This window comes from Lolium rigidum, chromosome 4 (genome assembly GCF_022539505.1).
Source record: "Lolium rigidum isolate FL_2022 chromosome 4, APGP_CSIRO_Lrig_0.1, whole genome shotgun sequence".
NCBI classification, from domain to species: Eukaryota; Viridiplantae; Streptophyta; class Magnoliopsida; order Poales; family Poaceae; genus Lolium; species Lolium rigidum.
Genome location: NC_061511.1, coordinates 214,601,895 through 214,618,867, shown reverse-complemented (window position 1 = coordinate 214,618,867; position 16,973 = coordinate 214,601,895). Strand labels below are relative to the sequence as shown.

Genomic DNA, 16,973 nt, shown 5'->3' with positions numbered 1-16,973 from the left:
GATTATTCATGCAGGATATCTGGTGTCACATTCATTCCCTAATGCCACTGCGAGATGCTGCTCGTACTGCCTGCGTGTCTCGTGCCTTTTCACAATCCTGGAGATATCATCCCAACCTCACCTTTAATAAGTGTATGCTTGGCTCAAATAGCAATGGACATGTAACAGATTTCATCAGAACAATTGACCATGTTCTGAAAAACACTCGGGAACTAACATCAAGACACTCACACTTGAACTGGATGATTTTAAAAATTCCTGGCGTCGTCGGCTGAATAGTCTGCTTCAGATTGCCATGAGACCAGGGATTGAAGAAATATCCCTTAGCTTCGGCTTCTTTGCGAAGGCAGCATACACGTTTCCATGCTGGCTTTTATCTGATAGGATCAGGAATTCAATTCGGTGTCTTAAACTACACCATTGTGTTTTCCGCCCCACAGTCAAACTTGGTCCTTTCAGAAGCCTGGCAATGCTGCGTTTCTTTAAAGTGCGTATTACAGGGTACAAGTTAGGGTGCCTTCTTACAAACAGTCCTGCTCTCGAGTGGTTGGAACTTAATTCTTGTGACGAGTTAGATAGCCTGAAGATACCCTGCCAGCTTCAGCGGCTTAGCTACCTGAGTGTTTACTTTTGCCTGAGGCTGTACATGATAGAGATCAAAGCTCCAAAACTTCGTGTTTTTGACTTGGATGCAGAAAAGGTAATAAAGCTCTCATTTGGAGTATCAGTGGAGCTGAAGCAGTTATACATAAGCAGTCCAGACCTTGTGAGTTGTGCCCATTTGGAGTTCCTCTCCAATGTGCCAGATCTCGAAGGTCTCAAGCTAAAATCGTGTTGCCAGGTAATCTGTGGAAGTTTGGTTGATCATGGACTAGTTTGTGCTTATAATAGCAGTCATCCTTTGGGATAATGAATCATCGACATGTTTGTGCAGGTGATCAGTTCAGTGATGCTACCCATCAAGTTACTCCACCTCAAAGAAATTAACCTTTCATTGACCGAAGAGGGTGTCTCAGAAGACTATGATTATTTTTCTCTGGCTTGTTTGCTTGATTGCTGTCCTTCCTTGAGGAAAATTTTCTTAAATGTAAGTCAATGCAAGGATATCTAGCCATATGGTGGAAACAATGCTTAATTGATTGAAGTTATCTATTGATTTTCCATCTTCAGGTATCTCATACATGCGTGGGACATCAGACGTTCATGGAAGATCCCTCACACCCGAGACAGATGCCAGGGCAGCAGCATGGCAATCTTAAAAGCGTGACAATCTTTGGTTTCTGTTATGCAAAGAGCTTAGTCGAGCTAACATGCTATATCATCGAGAACGCTGCTACGTCGTTGGAGAGCCTAACATTGGACATTCATGGTACACGTGTTGTCTCGGTATCTGGTGCCATACTCAGGCCCATGTACGATGGTAAGTTGGTGGAGGCTCCTCGAACGCTCCTGGCCATCAGAACATACATCCAGCGGAGAATCCCCTCGACTGTGAAGCTGAATGTCTTGGAGCCCTGCGGCACGTGCAGTAACTAGGTACTGTTGGACATTAGGCGCCAACCTATCGTCCTGGAGTAACTAGGTACTTTAAATGCTCTATGTTGTCGTTCAAATTACCGGAATTTGTCGGATGTTTGAAGTTGTGTACTGGTACCATTAAAAATAAGTGTGGTTTTGATTATTAACTGAACGACCTGATACTTGTCTCTCTGTAACTTCCACGGATGTCATGACCAAGTCTGTACTCTCTTTGGAGGTACAAAGAGCAAAAGACGAGGGTCTGTCGGAATCGTAAAAGTGCCAGATCTTGATATCTTTTTCCTGGGTTGCTGTTACCCAATTGTATCCTGACGTCAATACCGTGATGGAACCTTGCCAGGTTCATGGAAACAAAACAATGCAGAGGCTGATTTCAAAGGTGGAAGGTTCATACTTGTCTTGCTGGGCGTATGCATCATGGTCGATTCGTCAGAGCTTTTCTCTTTCTCCCTTTTCTTTGAGTACGCGAAGGTGGGGAAGCCATTGTAGCCTGAAGTTTCAGTGTATATTCAGAAGAAAGGTGCCAGAGCGTTGCCGAGACTCGTACCGATCTCCTTCAAATGGAGACTCACATTGTGGTCTTGGGATCTGGTGGCGATGGCCCTGGCTCTCCGGCGGTGCTCTCCAATTGCCACAAGGTGGCCTCTGCCCTTTGATATGATCCATGGCTCAGGTGGTGTTTGGCGTTTGTTTCGTAACTTGGGGGGCAGCTGGTCTCTGTTAGTGCTCTCATCATGCCGGTGGCGGCAATGCCCAAGGCTCATCCTGCTCGGAGGCGTTTGGCGGCGAGTTTGTGTTGCTGACACGTGGCTGAGTCCTTTCACTTGTGCCTTCCGGGTTGGCTCGTAGTTTTCGTCTCTTTGGTAGCCCTTGTTGTAACTCGAGTTGTACTCTCTCAAAGTCTAGTCATCTGGTTAATGGAGGCGAGCGAGGAGCATCTCTAACAGAAGTCCAAAAAAACCCGGCTGGAGCATTTCATCAAGAGTTTAAGTCTGGGTGATCGTGAAAATATTCCAGCATTAGCATTAGAAAACATCTCTGTTTGGTTTGCAGAATTATTGTTTACGTCAGCAAGGCAGCTGTATGATTGATTCTCCGCTGCTGATAACCTCGATCTGCTAGTGACAACCATGCATACATAAACATTCTACTTCCTGGCCCGATCAGCGGAATGACTGAAATTTGAGGGTAGATTCTGTGCATCTTCCTTCCTGGTTGAGCTGGTGCAGAGCTGAGGCGTTGTGTGCTAGCTTTGCTTGGACCGGATAGGGTGTTTCTGCATCCGGTGCATATGCACTCTTTATTTGGAATGCATTTTAAACATATTTAAAAATGTTAAATAAATATACAAATGGGCAGGTTTGGCTCGAATCATATTAGGAGTGAGGTTATATTTGTAATCAACTACCAATCTCCAGATTTTGTTAGGAAACTGCTGGGCGTCCCCCGGGGGATCTGATTCCCCAGCCCCCGGGTCCCCAGCCGTCGGATCAACCATTTTGACGGTTAGATTTGCATGTAGCACAAAAATATCTCCGGCAGCAAAAAATCACCCCCGGCAGCAAATGACTGAAGCAAAAAACGGTTCGTTCAGAAAAGAAAAGAAAAAGGCTGGGCTCGCCGGAGACCTCGCCGGAGACCTTGCCGGAGACGACGTAGCAAAAAAATGTGCTAATGTAGCAAAAATGAAAATCGTCGGAGACATCGCCGGAGAACTCACCGGAGATATCGCCGGAGACATAGCCGGAGACAACATAGCAAACATATTATACAATTGCAGCAAAATCGTAGAAAAGTTGTATCAAAAAAAGTATACTAATGTAGCAAAACAGCAGAACTGTATACGAGATCATTGCTATTGTATCAAGTCAAACGTCGCTGGATACATAACTGGAAAAACATAGAACGGTTGTATCAAACAAATCTAGATATGACAGCAAATCCACATAATGCATGTCGCAAAACCTCCATTGACAGCAACGCTGTTATCACCAGATTTTGGTCAAATCAGGAGGTGGGCCGCGAGAGAGATGGGCTTGGAAGATTACACGTGGAAGATTTCTGAAGCGGCCTTATATGGAGAATTTGGGCTAGTTTACCCGTGTATCTTGTTATAGTAGATTGCGTTGTGGATTAAAAGTTAGAGTTTGTCTCGTGTACGGTGGGGATATTCCCACGGTAGAAAGTCCGCTGGACTATAAATATGTACCTAGGGTTTATGGAATAAACAACAACTCACGTTCAACCCCAAAACAAACCAATCTCGGCGCATCGCCAACTCCTTCGTCTCGAGGGTTTCTATCGGGTAAGCGACATGCTGCCTAGATCGCATCTTGCGATCTAGGCAGCACAAGCCCCACGTTGTTCATGCGTTGCTCGTATCGAAGCGCTTTTGATGGCGAGCAACGTAGTTATCATTAGATGTGTTAGGGTTAGCTTTGTTCTTCGTTTAAGCATGCTTACGTAGTGCAACCCTTGCATATCTAGCCGCCCTCACACCTATCTCAGGTGTGGGGGCGGCACCCCGCTTGATCATTATTTAGTAGATCTGATCCGTTACGATTGCTCCTTGTTCTACAAGGATTAGTTTAATATCTGCAATAGTTAGGCCTTACAAAGGGGGGAGGATCCGAGTGGCACGTAGGGTGGCGTTCGCAAGTCCTAAACGGGATGTTCCGAGGATCAACTTCATGTTGGTTTTTAGGCCTTGTTTAGGATCGGCTTACGAGCACCGTGCGTGGCCGCGAGGCCCAACCCGGAGTAGGATGATCCGATTATGCGGTGAAAACCCTAAATCGTCGTAGATCTCATTAGCTCTATCTTGATCAAGCAGGACCACCAAGTATTCGTGCACCCCGTACGAATCATGGGTGGATCGGCTCTTTGAGCCGATTCACGAGATAACCTCGAGAGCCGATCGAGGCTCGTATTTAACGTTTACATGTATGCCCCGGCAGAAACTAAGCGAGGCATCCCCATCACCTTCCCGACCAGGTATAGGTCGGTGGCACGCCTTGCACTTCGCATCGCCGCGTGTGACCGGAAGAGCATTGCGGGCCGTCGCTCGGAGGGGTCTCGGCCCAGCCGCAGCTCTAGGCTCTTCCCGGCTCTACGGTGTTGACAAGGCCGCTGCCCGCCGGTGGGTTTTGGCAGTCAACACATTCCGGCACGCCGGTGGGACAATCGTCTACATCAACCACATCGCCATCTACATCTGAGATGGCGGACGGCACGCCGACCACCTACGAGGAGCTGCTCGACGAGCTCAAGAAGCAATACAACGAGATCAAGGCCACCCTCGAAGCCGACCTCATCGGCTCTTTTCGCAGAACCCGTTCCCATGGCATCGGATGGAAGGGATTCTCACCGCAAGGTGCTCTCGATGGGATAGACCTCTGCGCCGTCGGAGGAACGCACCGGGGACTGCGGCAGAGATCAACTACTTGGTGGCTCACTCGCTACATCGCCACTGCGAAAACTTGGTCAACGTGTTGGAGCGTGTCGCTCCGCGCGTAATCCGAGAGATCATGAGCCACCGGTACTCGCCATCGGGACCAGCTCTCGTGACTCATCAAGGAGAGTTGCCATTCCGGTCCCGTCCACCGTTGCCATATGCGTTGGCAGCACTCTGCCGAAGGCCGACTACACCGGCATTCCTCGTCTACGAGGATTGGTGGTGACCCTAGTGACTACCGAGTTCTTAATGGAGGCGCCTAAGGAGATCCCTCAAGGATACGCGTGCACGTATGTGCCGGATTGTGGTGACCGGGCACTCACAAACCAGGCCACAACATCGGGGACTCCGGCGAAGACGGGAGGAACGTCGACGACGAGCTTGAGAAGCGTGACGTGGCTAACTAAGTACGCCACACCGACGAAACTCCCGAGCCCAGCTCCTGCAGTTGGCTCGGAGCTGGAAAAGCAAACATGGCCGGCTAAGTACGCCACCCGGCGAATCTTCGGAGTGCAACTCCTACGGCCAGCACAGCGGATCGGATCGGTACCATACCGAGAGACCGGTTCGGCATGGTGCCGAAAAGAAGGGCGATCGGCTATTCCAAGCCGTACCCCGACGATTACGAGATGATCCCGCCGCCACCTAAATATCGGCTCCCCGACTTCTCCAAATTCGGTGGCTCGGATGGCTCCAGCTCCATCGAGCACGTCGGCCGATATTTGGCTCAACTAGGACCGGCTTCGGTGTCGGATCAGCTTCGCGTGAGGCTCTTTTCACGGTCCCTCACGGGATCGGCTTTTGGATGGTACACCTCTTTGCCGGCAAACTCCATCCAGTCTTGGAAGCAATTGGAAGAACAGTTCCATATGCAATACCATTCGAAGCTTCCGAGTCCGGCATTGCCGATCTAGCACAACTACGTCGAAGCGCGGGGAAACGGTGACGAGTACATCCAGCGCTTCGAGAATCTTAGGAACCGGTGTTATTCGGTTCGTATAACCGAAAAGGAAGCGGTCGAGTTGGCGGTAGCCGGCCTTGCAACACAGCTCAAGGACATGGCCTCCCAAGCGGATTATCCCTCGTCGGCGCACATGGTTCGAAACTATCGGCATATGAACAGCGCCACCGGACCTGTACCAAGACAAGTTCAAGCGTGCGATAGTCATGGTCGATACGAGAGGAAGATGAAGTGCTCGCGGGAGACCAAGAAATAGCGATGGCTGAGTGGACTCGGGGAGGAACCCCGTGTCCCGCAAATGGGTAAAGCCACCGGGGCCGCCCGGGGGATTTGATTTCGACGTGACCAAGACCGAGCAAATCTTCGACCTCCTGCTCAAGGAGAAACAGTTGACGATTCTCGAAGGTCTCAAGTTCCCCACGGCGAAGGAGCTAAACGGAAAGCCGTACCGCAAATTCCACAACTCGCTTTCCCATGCCACCAACGACCGCCGGGTGTGGCGTCGGCACATCCAAGCGGCGATAGAGAAGGGGCGGCTAATTTTCAACCGAGTACGCCATGAAGGTCGACACCCAACCCTTCCCCGCCGTTAACATGGTGGAAGTCACCTACCCCGAGGGTTGCCGGCCCGGGTCCCTCGTTCGGCATCAACATGGTAGGACCCGGGAACCACTCCGGCAAAGATGGAGATGAGGGCGAGCTGCTCTCATAGCAAGGATACGAGAGGAGGCCGCTCCACGCGATCGGCTCCGTGATGATGGCAAGCGCTATGTCACGAGAGGGAGAGGTGAAGAATATAAGATATCGGCGACCCCTCTCCGATCACCTCCTCAACAAATATGTGAGTCGAGTATGACCAACGCCGACGGTCCAATTATGATGATAGAGGAGATCGTCCGGCTAGAGAAGCCGTAAGATATCGTCGGCAGGATCGCGATGAGGAGGAGCACGAGCGCCGTGCCACGGAAACGTCAAGGGAGCAAGATGACAACGCCGGACATCGGGACTGCCCCTTCTTCGTACACTCGCCGGGATTCAGGAATGAGCCGATTGCCCACAATCGGCAATTGCCCGTAATGCAACAAGAAGAAGAAGGAGGCAGCCAACGTGTCCGTGTTCGAGCGCCTAGGGCCTCTCCCGCCACAAAGCAAACGCGCCGAGTCACCTCGTTGGGCGAGATCTTGAGGATTCGAAGACGAGGGAGAAGTGGAAGAAGACAGTACCACCGGCCAAGGTGGTGCCCCGACGGACTCAGCCGTTCCCAAAAGCGCAGGGTTCGGCGATTGCGCGGCCCGGAGGAAGCCGAAAGGTTATACCCGCATACGCTAAGGAAGGCACGACCTGATTTGGCTGCAAAAGTTCAGCGAGCCCCGGATGAAGAGGGTCGTCCACGGAAAATGGAGTGGCGCCCTAAACAGAGGAAAGCCGATGATGAGACATCGGCTGGTACAAACATGGTACTCGTCTTGCCGACAGAGCTTAGTGCTCCACGACTCTACGGTGCACTCAAGATGGACGACAGCAAGCGCATCAAGTCAGAGGTTGGGTTGGTTTTATCCAGCCTAACCGAATAGCAAGATTAAGCCAATGAGCAAACCAGGCGAGGCTGATCCTTGTGATCGGCCCCAAAAAGTTTATGAAGGGACATTACAGGACCTTCAGTCAGCTCTCCAATGAATATGGAGGCCGATTCCAGCAATCGGCCAAAATTACTTTCACCACGTGTTCTCCTTGCGTTCAGCACCGATCTGCTGAGCAGCGGCCACGTCGGCAGACGAGAGTCAGCGTGGATTTTTGCGAAGCCGACGTACAAGTGCAGTGCCCTGGCTATCCATACAAGCCGATATCTGCAGTCATCCAGCAGGTATCGGCTCGGGGGGCATATAATCAGATGAACATGTGCAGATAAACATGCGAGAACATACGTGCAAGGAAACATTGGGGGCCGATTAAGAAAAATCGGCCAAATAAAAAAAAATATATATATGCAAATTCGAAAATTTTCGAACACAGCCGATGCAGCAGGCATCGACTCAAGGATATGAAAGCCGATGCATGGCCATCGACTCAAGGGGAGTAACTATTACGATCAGAGGGTCAATGGAGCACAAAGGGAGATTTTTTATGAAGGAACTCCTCAATGGAGCAGTTTGGAAGCTCAGATCCTCTCTTCAAGAACAATATCAGGAGCAAGCATGGGCGGGCGGATCAGGTCAAGGATGGATTGCATTAGATTCACCAAAGGAAAGGAGCCGATCTAGCCGGCAAGAACTAAAGAAGCTCGGGGGCAGCTCACCTTGAAGGCTCTCTGCTTTGGGAAGCCAATTTATGTGCAGATCGGCCGGCTCTCTGCTTTGGGAAGCCGATTTATGTGCAGATCGGCTGGCTCTACATAAGAAGCCCCTTCAGATATGATCAAGCCCAGGTCCATACGAGCTAATTTGCGTATCCTCGTCTCTGTCGTTCCTTGGCCGAGACTCGGGGGCAACAGACTCTGTTTTTTAAGAGCCGATTAGAGTCACCTCGGCCGCGGCCGCATCATGATCGTCTCGGGGAGGAACTCGGGAAGGAAAAGCCGTCGTCTAGTACAGGGCTTGGACTGTGTCTGTTGCTGCAAGAAAAGGAAAGGGACTCGGATTCTCAAAATAGCCGATGAGTTGTTGTCGGCTAAGGGATTGCGAAGAATTTTGGTCGGATATCTAATCGCAGCCTAAAAATTGAGAAGTTTTAGCCTACGAGCTAATTAGAATCCGGTTTCCTCGGCATTCAAAAGGAAAGAAGTCCGACGCGTTGCTATCGGTCTTAGCATGACAGGCGGAAGGAATGAAATTGGAGCGATTAAAGGATGAATGGAAAGAACAATTTCATTAATTCCAAGGAGCGGCTTTACAAGAAAGAGCCGATGGCTCTCAAAAGAGGGATCCGGTGCCTAGTGCACCGCTACTACTAGTCCTGTACTACTAGTCGTCGCTGTCCTCGTCATCGCCGCCGTCGACGTCGTCGGCGCCGCTCCCTGAGGAGCTCCTCGTCGCCGCTGCCCCGGCCCTTGGCCGGAGCCTCTTCCTCCTCGTCATCATAATCATCCTCGCTGTCCGCCCGGGAGCGGAAGCGCTTGGTCGGCGGATACCCGATGGAGGAGGAGGAGTCATCCTCCTCCTCTTCCTCTTCGTCATCATCTTCGTCCTCGCTGTCCGCCCACATGCGGGAGCGCTTCTTCGGCGGGAGCTTGGCGGAGGGGGAGGCCTTGGCCTTCGCGGCTTCTCCTTCTTTCTCCTCCTTGTCGGAGGAGAAGGGATTCACTCGCGGGGTGGAGGCTGTCTTCGTTCTTCTTCTTCGGCGAAGATTGGGGGAAGAGTTTTGAGAAGGAAGAGGAAGAGGAAGACATTGCTACAGGAGGAGAGGGTTTTTTGGTGCCGATGGCCGGGATGGAACAGAGGATAAAGAGAGCTAACCGATCGGCACGGTTAAGTAATGAGAAATCTGGTGAAGGTTTAATGCCATTACGACTTCCAAGGAATCGACGCCAAAGTCGTCGGAATTTGTAGAGAAGCCGAGAAGACAGGGCATAATGATGACGGATGCTCGTAACGGCTCGTTCTGCCATGACATGACCCTTCGAAGGAAAAACGCAGTGGTTTTGGAATTATCATTGCCAAAACCGAGGGGGCATGTGTTATCACCGGATTTTGGTCAAATCGAGAGGTGGGCCGCGAGAGAGATGGGCTTGGAAGATTACACGTGGAAGATTTCGAAGCGGCCTTATATGGAGAATTTGGGCTAGTTTACCCGTGTATCTTGTTATAGTAGATTGCGTTGTGGATTAAAAGTTAGAGTTTGTCTCGTGTACGGTGGGGATATTCCCACGGTAGAAAGTCCGCCGGACTATAAATATGTACCTAGGGTTTATGGAATAAACAACAACTCACGTTCAACCCCAAAACAAACCAATCTCGGCGCATCGCCAACTCCTTCGTCTCGAGGGTTTCTATCGGGTAGCGACATGCTGCCTAGATCGCATCTTGCGATCTAGGCAGCACAAGCCCCACGTTGTTCATGCGTTGCTCGTATCGAAGCGCTTTTGATGGCGAGCAACGTAGTTATCATTAGATGTGTTAGGGTTAGCTTTGTTCTTCGTTTAAGCATGCTTACGTAGTGCAACCCTTGCATATCTAGCCGCCCTCACACCTATCTCAGTGTGGGGCGGCACCCCGCTTGATCATTATTTAGTAGATCTGATCCGTTACGATTGCTCCTTGTTCTACAAGGATTAGTTTAATATCCGCAATAGTTAGGCCTTACAAAGGGGAGGATCCGGTGGCACGTAGGGTGGCGTTCGCAAGTCCTAAACAGGATGTTCCGAGGATCAACTTCATGTTGGTTTTTAGGCCTTGTTTAGGATCGGCTTACGAGCACCGTGCGTGGCCGTGAGGCCCAACTCGGAGTAGGATGATCCGATTATGCGGTGAAAACCCTAAATCGTCGTAGATCTCATTAGCTCTATCTTGATCAAGCAGGACCACCAAGTATTCGTGCACCCCGTACGAATCATGGGTGGATCGGCTCTTTGAGCCGATTCACGAGATAACCCGAGAGCCGATCGAGGCTCGTATTTAACGTTTACATGTATGCCCGCGGTGAAACTAAGCGAGGCATCCCCATCACCTTCCCGACCAGGTATAGGTCGGGTGGCACGCCCTTGCACTTCGCATCGCCGCGTGTGACCGAGAAGAGCATTGCGGGCCGTCGCTCGGAGGGGTCTCAGCCAGCCGCAGCTCTAGGCTCTTCCCGGCTCTACGGTGTTGACAAGGCCGCTGCCCGCCGGTGGGTTTTGGCAGTCAACAAACGCCGACGGCCGGAGGGAGCAACTCCATCCTCCATTGACAGCAACGCGGCCGGGCGCACGCAGCAACGCCATCCGCGACTGGCAGCAACACCTCCGGTGGCTGAGGGTGGACCTCGCGGCATCGGCAGCAAGGACGCGGCGGCAACCATGGCCGCACAGGAGAAGGTAGTTTGGGCGGCAGCCCTGGTAGACATCGGGGATGGGGGCGAGAAGGGAGTCGCTGCCCCGCGGCGGCAGCATCTCTGACCGCGGCGAGGACAGATGAAGGCGCTGCGAGGCGGCCCTGGTCGAGGGGACGCGGCAGACGATGGCTGTGGACGATGGCGTTCGGCGGCCGGCTACGCAGCGGCTCGGACGGCGGCGCAGCGGCTCGGCGAACGGCGGCGCAGCGGAGAGCTCGCCGTGCGGTGACCTCCTTTCTTCTCTCCGTGCGTGTGTGAAAAGGAAGGGGATAGAGATAGGGAGAGGTGAACGTGGGTGGGTCCACCCACGTGGGGCGCTGATCGTGCGGCCAGGCAACCGGGGGTTGCAAGCGCGTTATCCCCCGGGGGAATAGAATCATTTTCCATTTTGTTATTATCTAAACGGTACCTTTTAATCCAGGAAGCCAAAAGACAATGATTAAAATCTCTCATGTTTTGGATCCCAAGCCCACCAAATTCTTTTTTCCTACTCACAAACTCCCAATTAGCAAGATGGTATTTGTGAGAATTGTCAATATTATTCCAGAAAAAATGAGCCATTTGAGAGTTATAATAGAAGCAATGGCCCACTTGGAGAATTTAAGAAAAGAAAGCAAGGCGATGAAAGCTTGCATAAGAATGAGCCACCCACGATATGATAAGAGCTTACCCCGCCAACCAGCAACCCTTTTAATAATCTTATCCAAAATTGGTTGCAGATCTTCTTTTCTAAGCTTAGAAAAATGTAATAGTACCCAAGGTAGATAAAAGGAAAATCACCTAGTTTATAGCCAAAAATTTGCGCAAACAAATTCGGTTCAGCTTCATCCATATTAATAGTTAGCAAATCACTTTTATGGTAATTAATACGCATGGCCGACATTTGCTGAAAATAGGTAAGCAACCACTTTAAGTTCCTAGCCATGTCCTAATCTGTTTGTTAAAAAAGGATGGTGTCATCAGCGTATTGCAAGCTGATGACACCACGAGGAATGGCTTGTGGAAGCAACCCACATATCAACTGGTGACTAGCAGCCTTAAACAAATTTTTTGAAAACACATCAGCCACCAAATTAAACAAAATGGGAGAAAGGGGATCATCTTGTTTAAGCCCTTTGCTAGTCATGAAATATTTACTATTAACATCATTGATTCTAACACAGAAAGAACTTTTATGCACCCGGGATCAGATATGGTTTTCCTCATCTTTTTGTCCTCCAAAGGAGGTCAAAAGATGATAGACACTCTGGTTCAAGGTGGCCAGCTTGTCACGCGGCACGTTCAAAATCTGTATTGTTGCATCGCAAGATCACAAGACGCTGCCCCATCCACTCATGATTATTGAGTTGACGTGGCAGAATTTCGAAAACAAAATAGGCAAAAACATCAAGTGAAAAAGATAATACAGTATGATGTATGCCAGTGCCTCATTTCCCAGATTAGCATTCGAATTTCACCGAAACGATCAGGGTCACGGCTTTGAGCTGTTTTCTTTTTTCAAGAAGAAGCGTGAGCCGTTCGTGTCTTCATTCATTAAAATAGAAAGATGCTTTTATGATTACATTCGGAAAAGGTCCAGCTGTCCAGCATGGAGCTCAACGAATAAATCCATCAAGTCATTCTTAATAAGGTCCCAGAAGTTCTGGTAGAATTCCGATGGATATCCATTGGATCCTGACGCCTTATTAAGCTCCATTTGGAAGACAGCTTTCCTCACTTCCTCTTCTGTGTAAGGGTTTGTATGAATCGCATTCTCTTGCGGAGACACCTGAGGGATATCATCGATCCTAGATTCATCTAAGGATATATCTGATTCCTCCGGTGCACCGAATAAACCTTTATAATATGATGTAATATAAGACTTGAACTGCTTATGGCCCTCAATCAGACCCTCATCTTGTGACAGAGAATGAATGTGTTTCCTCCTGTGCCGACCATTGGCTACACTATGGAAGTATCTCGTATTCGAATCTCCTTGAAGAATGAATTGGGCTTTAGATCTTTGGTACCATTTGAGTTTCTCTTCTCTCAGTAGTCCAACTAACTTTGCATTGTATTGACTTTTAAGTTCAATTTCTTGCGTAGTCAGTGTGCGTAGTTCAGCGATTGCCTCTAAATCATCAATTAATGAAGAGAGAGAGTTTCTCCTGCTTAAGCTGCCCAACCAAATGTGGCAGATCATGTTGCGCGATCTACTCAGACTGCTTTCATGCAAGGATGATATATCCTAGATGGAGTCGTTACGTTGCATGAAATAATTCATGAGTTGCACCGCAAAAATTTAAATGGATTTATCCTTAAAATCGACTTTAAAAAAGTCTATGATAAAGTCAAATGGTCGTTTCTTCAACAAACACTCCGTATGAAAGGTTTTTCTGAGGAGTGGCGCGCTTTAATTAATAACTTTGTTTTTGGAGAAAGTGTCGCTATTAAAGTAAACGATGATATTGGTCGATACTTTTAAACAAAAAAAAAAGGTTTAAGACAAGGTGATCTGCTATCTCCAATGTTACTTAACATTGTTGCGGATGTTGGCAATTTTAATTGAGCGTGCTAAAGTTGATGGTCAAATTGAAGGAGTGGTACCTCATTTAGTTGATGGAGGTTTATCAATTCTTTAGTACGCCGATGACACAATTCTGTTTATGGATCATGACCTACAAAAAGGTACAAACCTAAAATTAATTATGTCAGCGTTCGAACAACTGTCAGGTCTCAAAATAAATTTCCATAAGAGCGAATTGTTTTGCTTTGGCGAAGCCCAAGACGAGGCAAACATGTACGCCGAACTCTTCGATTGTGGGTTGGGCAGCTTTCCACTTAGCTATTTGGGCATCCGGTTCATCACCAGAGGCTCACCCTTGCTAAATGGAAACTCGTTGAGGAAAGACTACAGAAACAGCTTAATAGCTGGAAAGGAAAATTACTATCTGTTGGTGGAAGATTGGTTCTCATTAACTCAGTACTCACAAATATGGTACTATATATGATTTCCTTTTTCCAGTTGCCTAAGGGAGTCCTACATAGATTGGATTATTTCCGATCAAGATTCTTTTGGCAAGGAGATAGTGAAAAGAAAAAAAAAATACCTGTTGACAAAATGGAGTGTCATTTGCCGTCCAAAAGATCAAGGTGGACTTGGTGTCCATGATTTGGAGGTTAAGAATAGAGCTTTGCTAGGTAAATGGCTAGCCCGGTTACTAAATGAGGATGGAGTATGACAGAATTTGCTGCGGAGGAAGTATGTTGGCTCAAAGGCAATCTCTCAGGTTATTTGAAAACCAGGAGATTCACATTTTTGGGCAGACATTATGGCAACTAAGAAATACTTCTTCCCACATGGCTCCTTTTCCATTAGAGATGGGTCTGAGATAAGGTTGTGGGAGGACATATGGTTGGGAACAACCACTCTTCGTGAACAATATCCAGCCTTGTTCAATATTGTGAGACATAAACATGATACTATACAGAAGGTGGTGGAAACATCACCTTCGTCTGTGACATTCAGGCGTGATCTCATTGGTCCTTGTTTGGCCTCTTGGAATGAGCTAATACAAAGATTAGCTTCTATCCAACTGCGACAAGGATCAGATGAGTTCCGTTGGAATCTTATAAAAAACGGGGTATTCTCTGTTGGATCAATGTACACTGCCTTAATTGAACCTATTCGACCGGTAATAAATTATAAATCTATCTGGAAGATGAAGATACCACTCAAAACTAAAGTTTTTTGCTTAGTACCTTCGTCGGGGTGTTATTCTTACTAAAGATAATCTTGCAAAGCGGAATTGGCATGGGTGTACGAAGTGTGTTTTCTTTCACGAAGATGAGACAATAAAACACTTGTTCTTTCAATGCCAGTTCACTAGATCTATATGGTCAATCGATCAGATAGGTTCTACCTTATATCCTCCAAAAAGCGTTGTAAATATATTTGAAAATTGGCTAAACGAAGTGGATGCTAGGTTTAAAGTTCTTATTAGAGTGGGAGCGATTGCAGTTATATGGTCGCTTTGGCTATGTAGAAATTGCAAGGTTTTTGATAATAAAAACTCTTCTCTTATGCAGGTCATATACCGATGTACGGCGTTGCTCCGTTCATGGTCGTCGCTTCAGTGTTTGGAGGACCGCGACCTATTTACGGAGGTGTCTACACGATTGGAGGAAACGGTGAAGGATTTTGTTACCCAACATGGGTGGCTGCATAGTCGAAGGATTTTGCCTCCTACAGTCTAGTGATTTGCTATACTCAGACAAAGTACTCATGTATTTTCCTTTTTTCGTGTGTTTTGTGAACCTTTCGACGGCTGTGTGCATCCTTGTTATGCAGAGGCCAGGTGTATTGCTTGAACATGAGTAATAATAAAGCGCCCTTTATCGAAAAAATGATTACAAGAACTCAAGCGCAGATCAGCAACAATTTGTCTCGCACCCGGCACCCACACACTATGAAACACCTACATTGCTCCTCGCTAAGGTCCACTGCTATCTCCACCTCCCCACAACCTTGCACGTTTCGAGTGAGCAAACTTCGCCCTAATGCGTCTACATAGCTCCATAGGTAGCACCGCTACCTTATAAAAAATCACAGCGTTCCTCTCCATGCACAACTCTCCGGCGGCAAGAACTACCAAAGCATTTACCTCCTTCCTCGACGCAGCACGGATAGCGCTATCCATCCTCGGCCACCACACCTGAATTTCATCTTGTGCTAAGGGTGTGAATCGGTGTAGCCTTCTTACCGATAACCTTATCAATACCCGTTGATGATGGACTTGATTGAAGAGAGCACTAGTGAATTTAAGGACCGGCCAGCCAAACTAGGTAATCGATGAAAAGTATGATCAAGGACAAAAAGTCGGTGAGATTGTATTATGAAACTAGGGTTACATGGGTGTTGCGGGTTGTGATTCTGGATCCCCCCTCAGTGGCTTCTCCTTACCCTTATATAGTGGGCTAGGTCTCAGAGTTCACCTTCGAGTCGGTTACATTACATAGGTCGGTTTACCCGATATGGGCATAGCCTATCTATTTTACATACCTGTTAGGCTTCGGCTTCGTGCGGAATTCTTCATGGGCTTCGTCTATTCCTTCCTCGATTCGCACCAGGGATGATAACATCGAGTACCCAATATGGTATACCCATGTCAGCAGCAGAAGATGATACCGCCTCCCTGGGATAAGAGCATTGAAGGGTGATGTGCTCAATTGTTTCTGCTTCCTGGCAACACTGGGGCAGATGGGGGAGTGCTGCAACCCTCTCTTCGCAAGCCTATTAGATGTCCATAATCGGTTCTCCATTGCCGGCCATATATGCATCTTGTGCTTCAAAGGCGCTCCAGCAGACCAAAGCAGCTGCTTCGCTCCTATCATCTCAGTGTTCCCTAGAAGAACAAAGCGTACGCCAACTTTGCTGAGTATGACCTAGTCGCAGATTGTCTCCATGAGATAACATCTGTCGCGTCACCGTTGAGCTGCTTTCTCATCCACATGGCCATCATCGTTAAGCTCACTGTCAATGGACCCATCAAGACTGGATCCATCATCATGAAATATCCATGAAAAGGAATTTTAACTACCAGAAAAGCATTTTGAAAGCATATTTTGATTGGTTTGCAGCTGCAGTATTAGTTCCAGCAGTAGCAACCTATCCAACCGGGTGATGAGACGCATTTGTTTATGATCAAGGTAGATGTAAGAATTAAATTTCTCTGTTGAGACAATTTTGGCCTGTGTTTTGCTCCGAGCCAGCGCCAAGCCTATAGGGATGCATGGATGCGTAGGTCCCGTTCATGTTCATCAAGAAGGACACGGCCAATTTTAGTCCAAGAGTTCGTTTGTGTTCTTCCCCGTATTTTGAGGTTATTATGTTTGCACTTTTAGTGTATCTTCTACAAATTTCAAATAGAAGGTTTATGACCATTATTTCTTATATTAATCCTAAAATTGAAGAGACACATATGATGTGATTTTTTTAGAATTAATCTTTTGATT

General features: G+C 48.2%; 1 protein-coding gene across 1 annotated transcript; it reads left to right on the top strand.

The window, feature by feature from the left end:
- Positions 1–203: 203 nt before the first annotated feature.
- LOC124649402 lies at positions 204–1,690 on the top strand. Its single transcript, XM_047189050.1, has 3 exons — positions 204–841; positions 935–1,087; positions 1,171–1,690. Exons 1-3 carry the CDS (start codon positions 296–298, stop codon positions 1,534–1,536), a joined length of 1,065 nt encoding a protein of 354 aa, XP_047045006.1. The 5' UTR covers positions 204–295; the 3' UTR covers positions 1,537–1,690.
- Positions 1,691–16,973: the final 15,283 nt, after the last annotated feature.

Coding starts and splice junctions, on each gene's coding strand:
- LOC124649402 (XM_047189050.1), top strand. CDS start 296: ATGAGACCAGGGATTGAAGAAATATCCCTTAGCTTCGGCTTCTTTGCG. Junction 842..934: donor AGCTAAAATCGTGTTGCCAG/GTAATCTGTGGA, acceptor ATGTTTGTGCAG/GTGATCAGTTCAGTGATGCT. Junction 1,088..1,170: donor TGAGGAAAATTTTCTTAAAT/GTAAGTCAATGC, acceptor TTCCATCTTCAG/GTATCTCATACATGCGTGGG.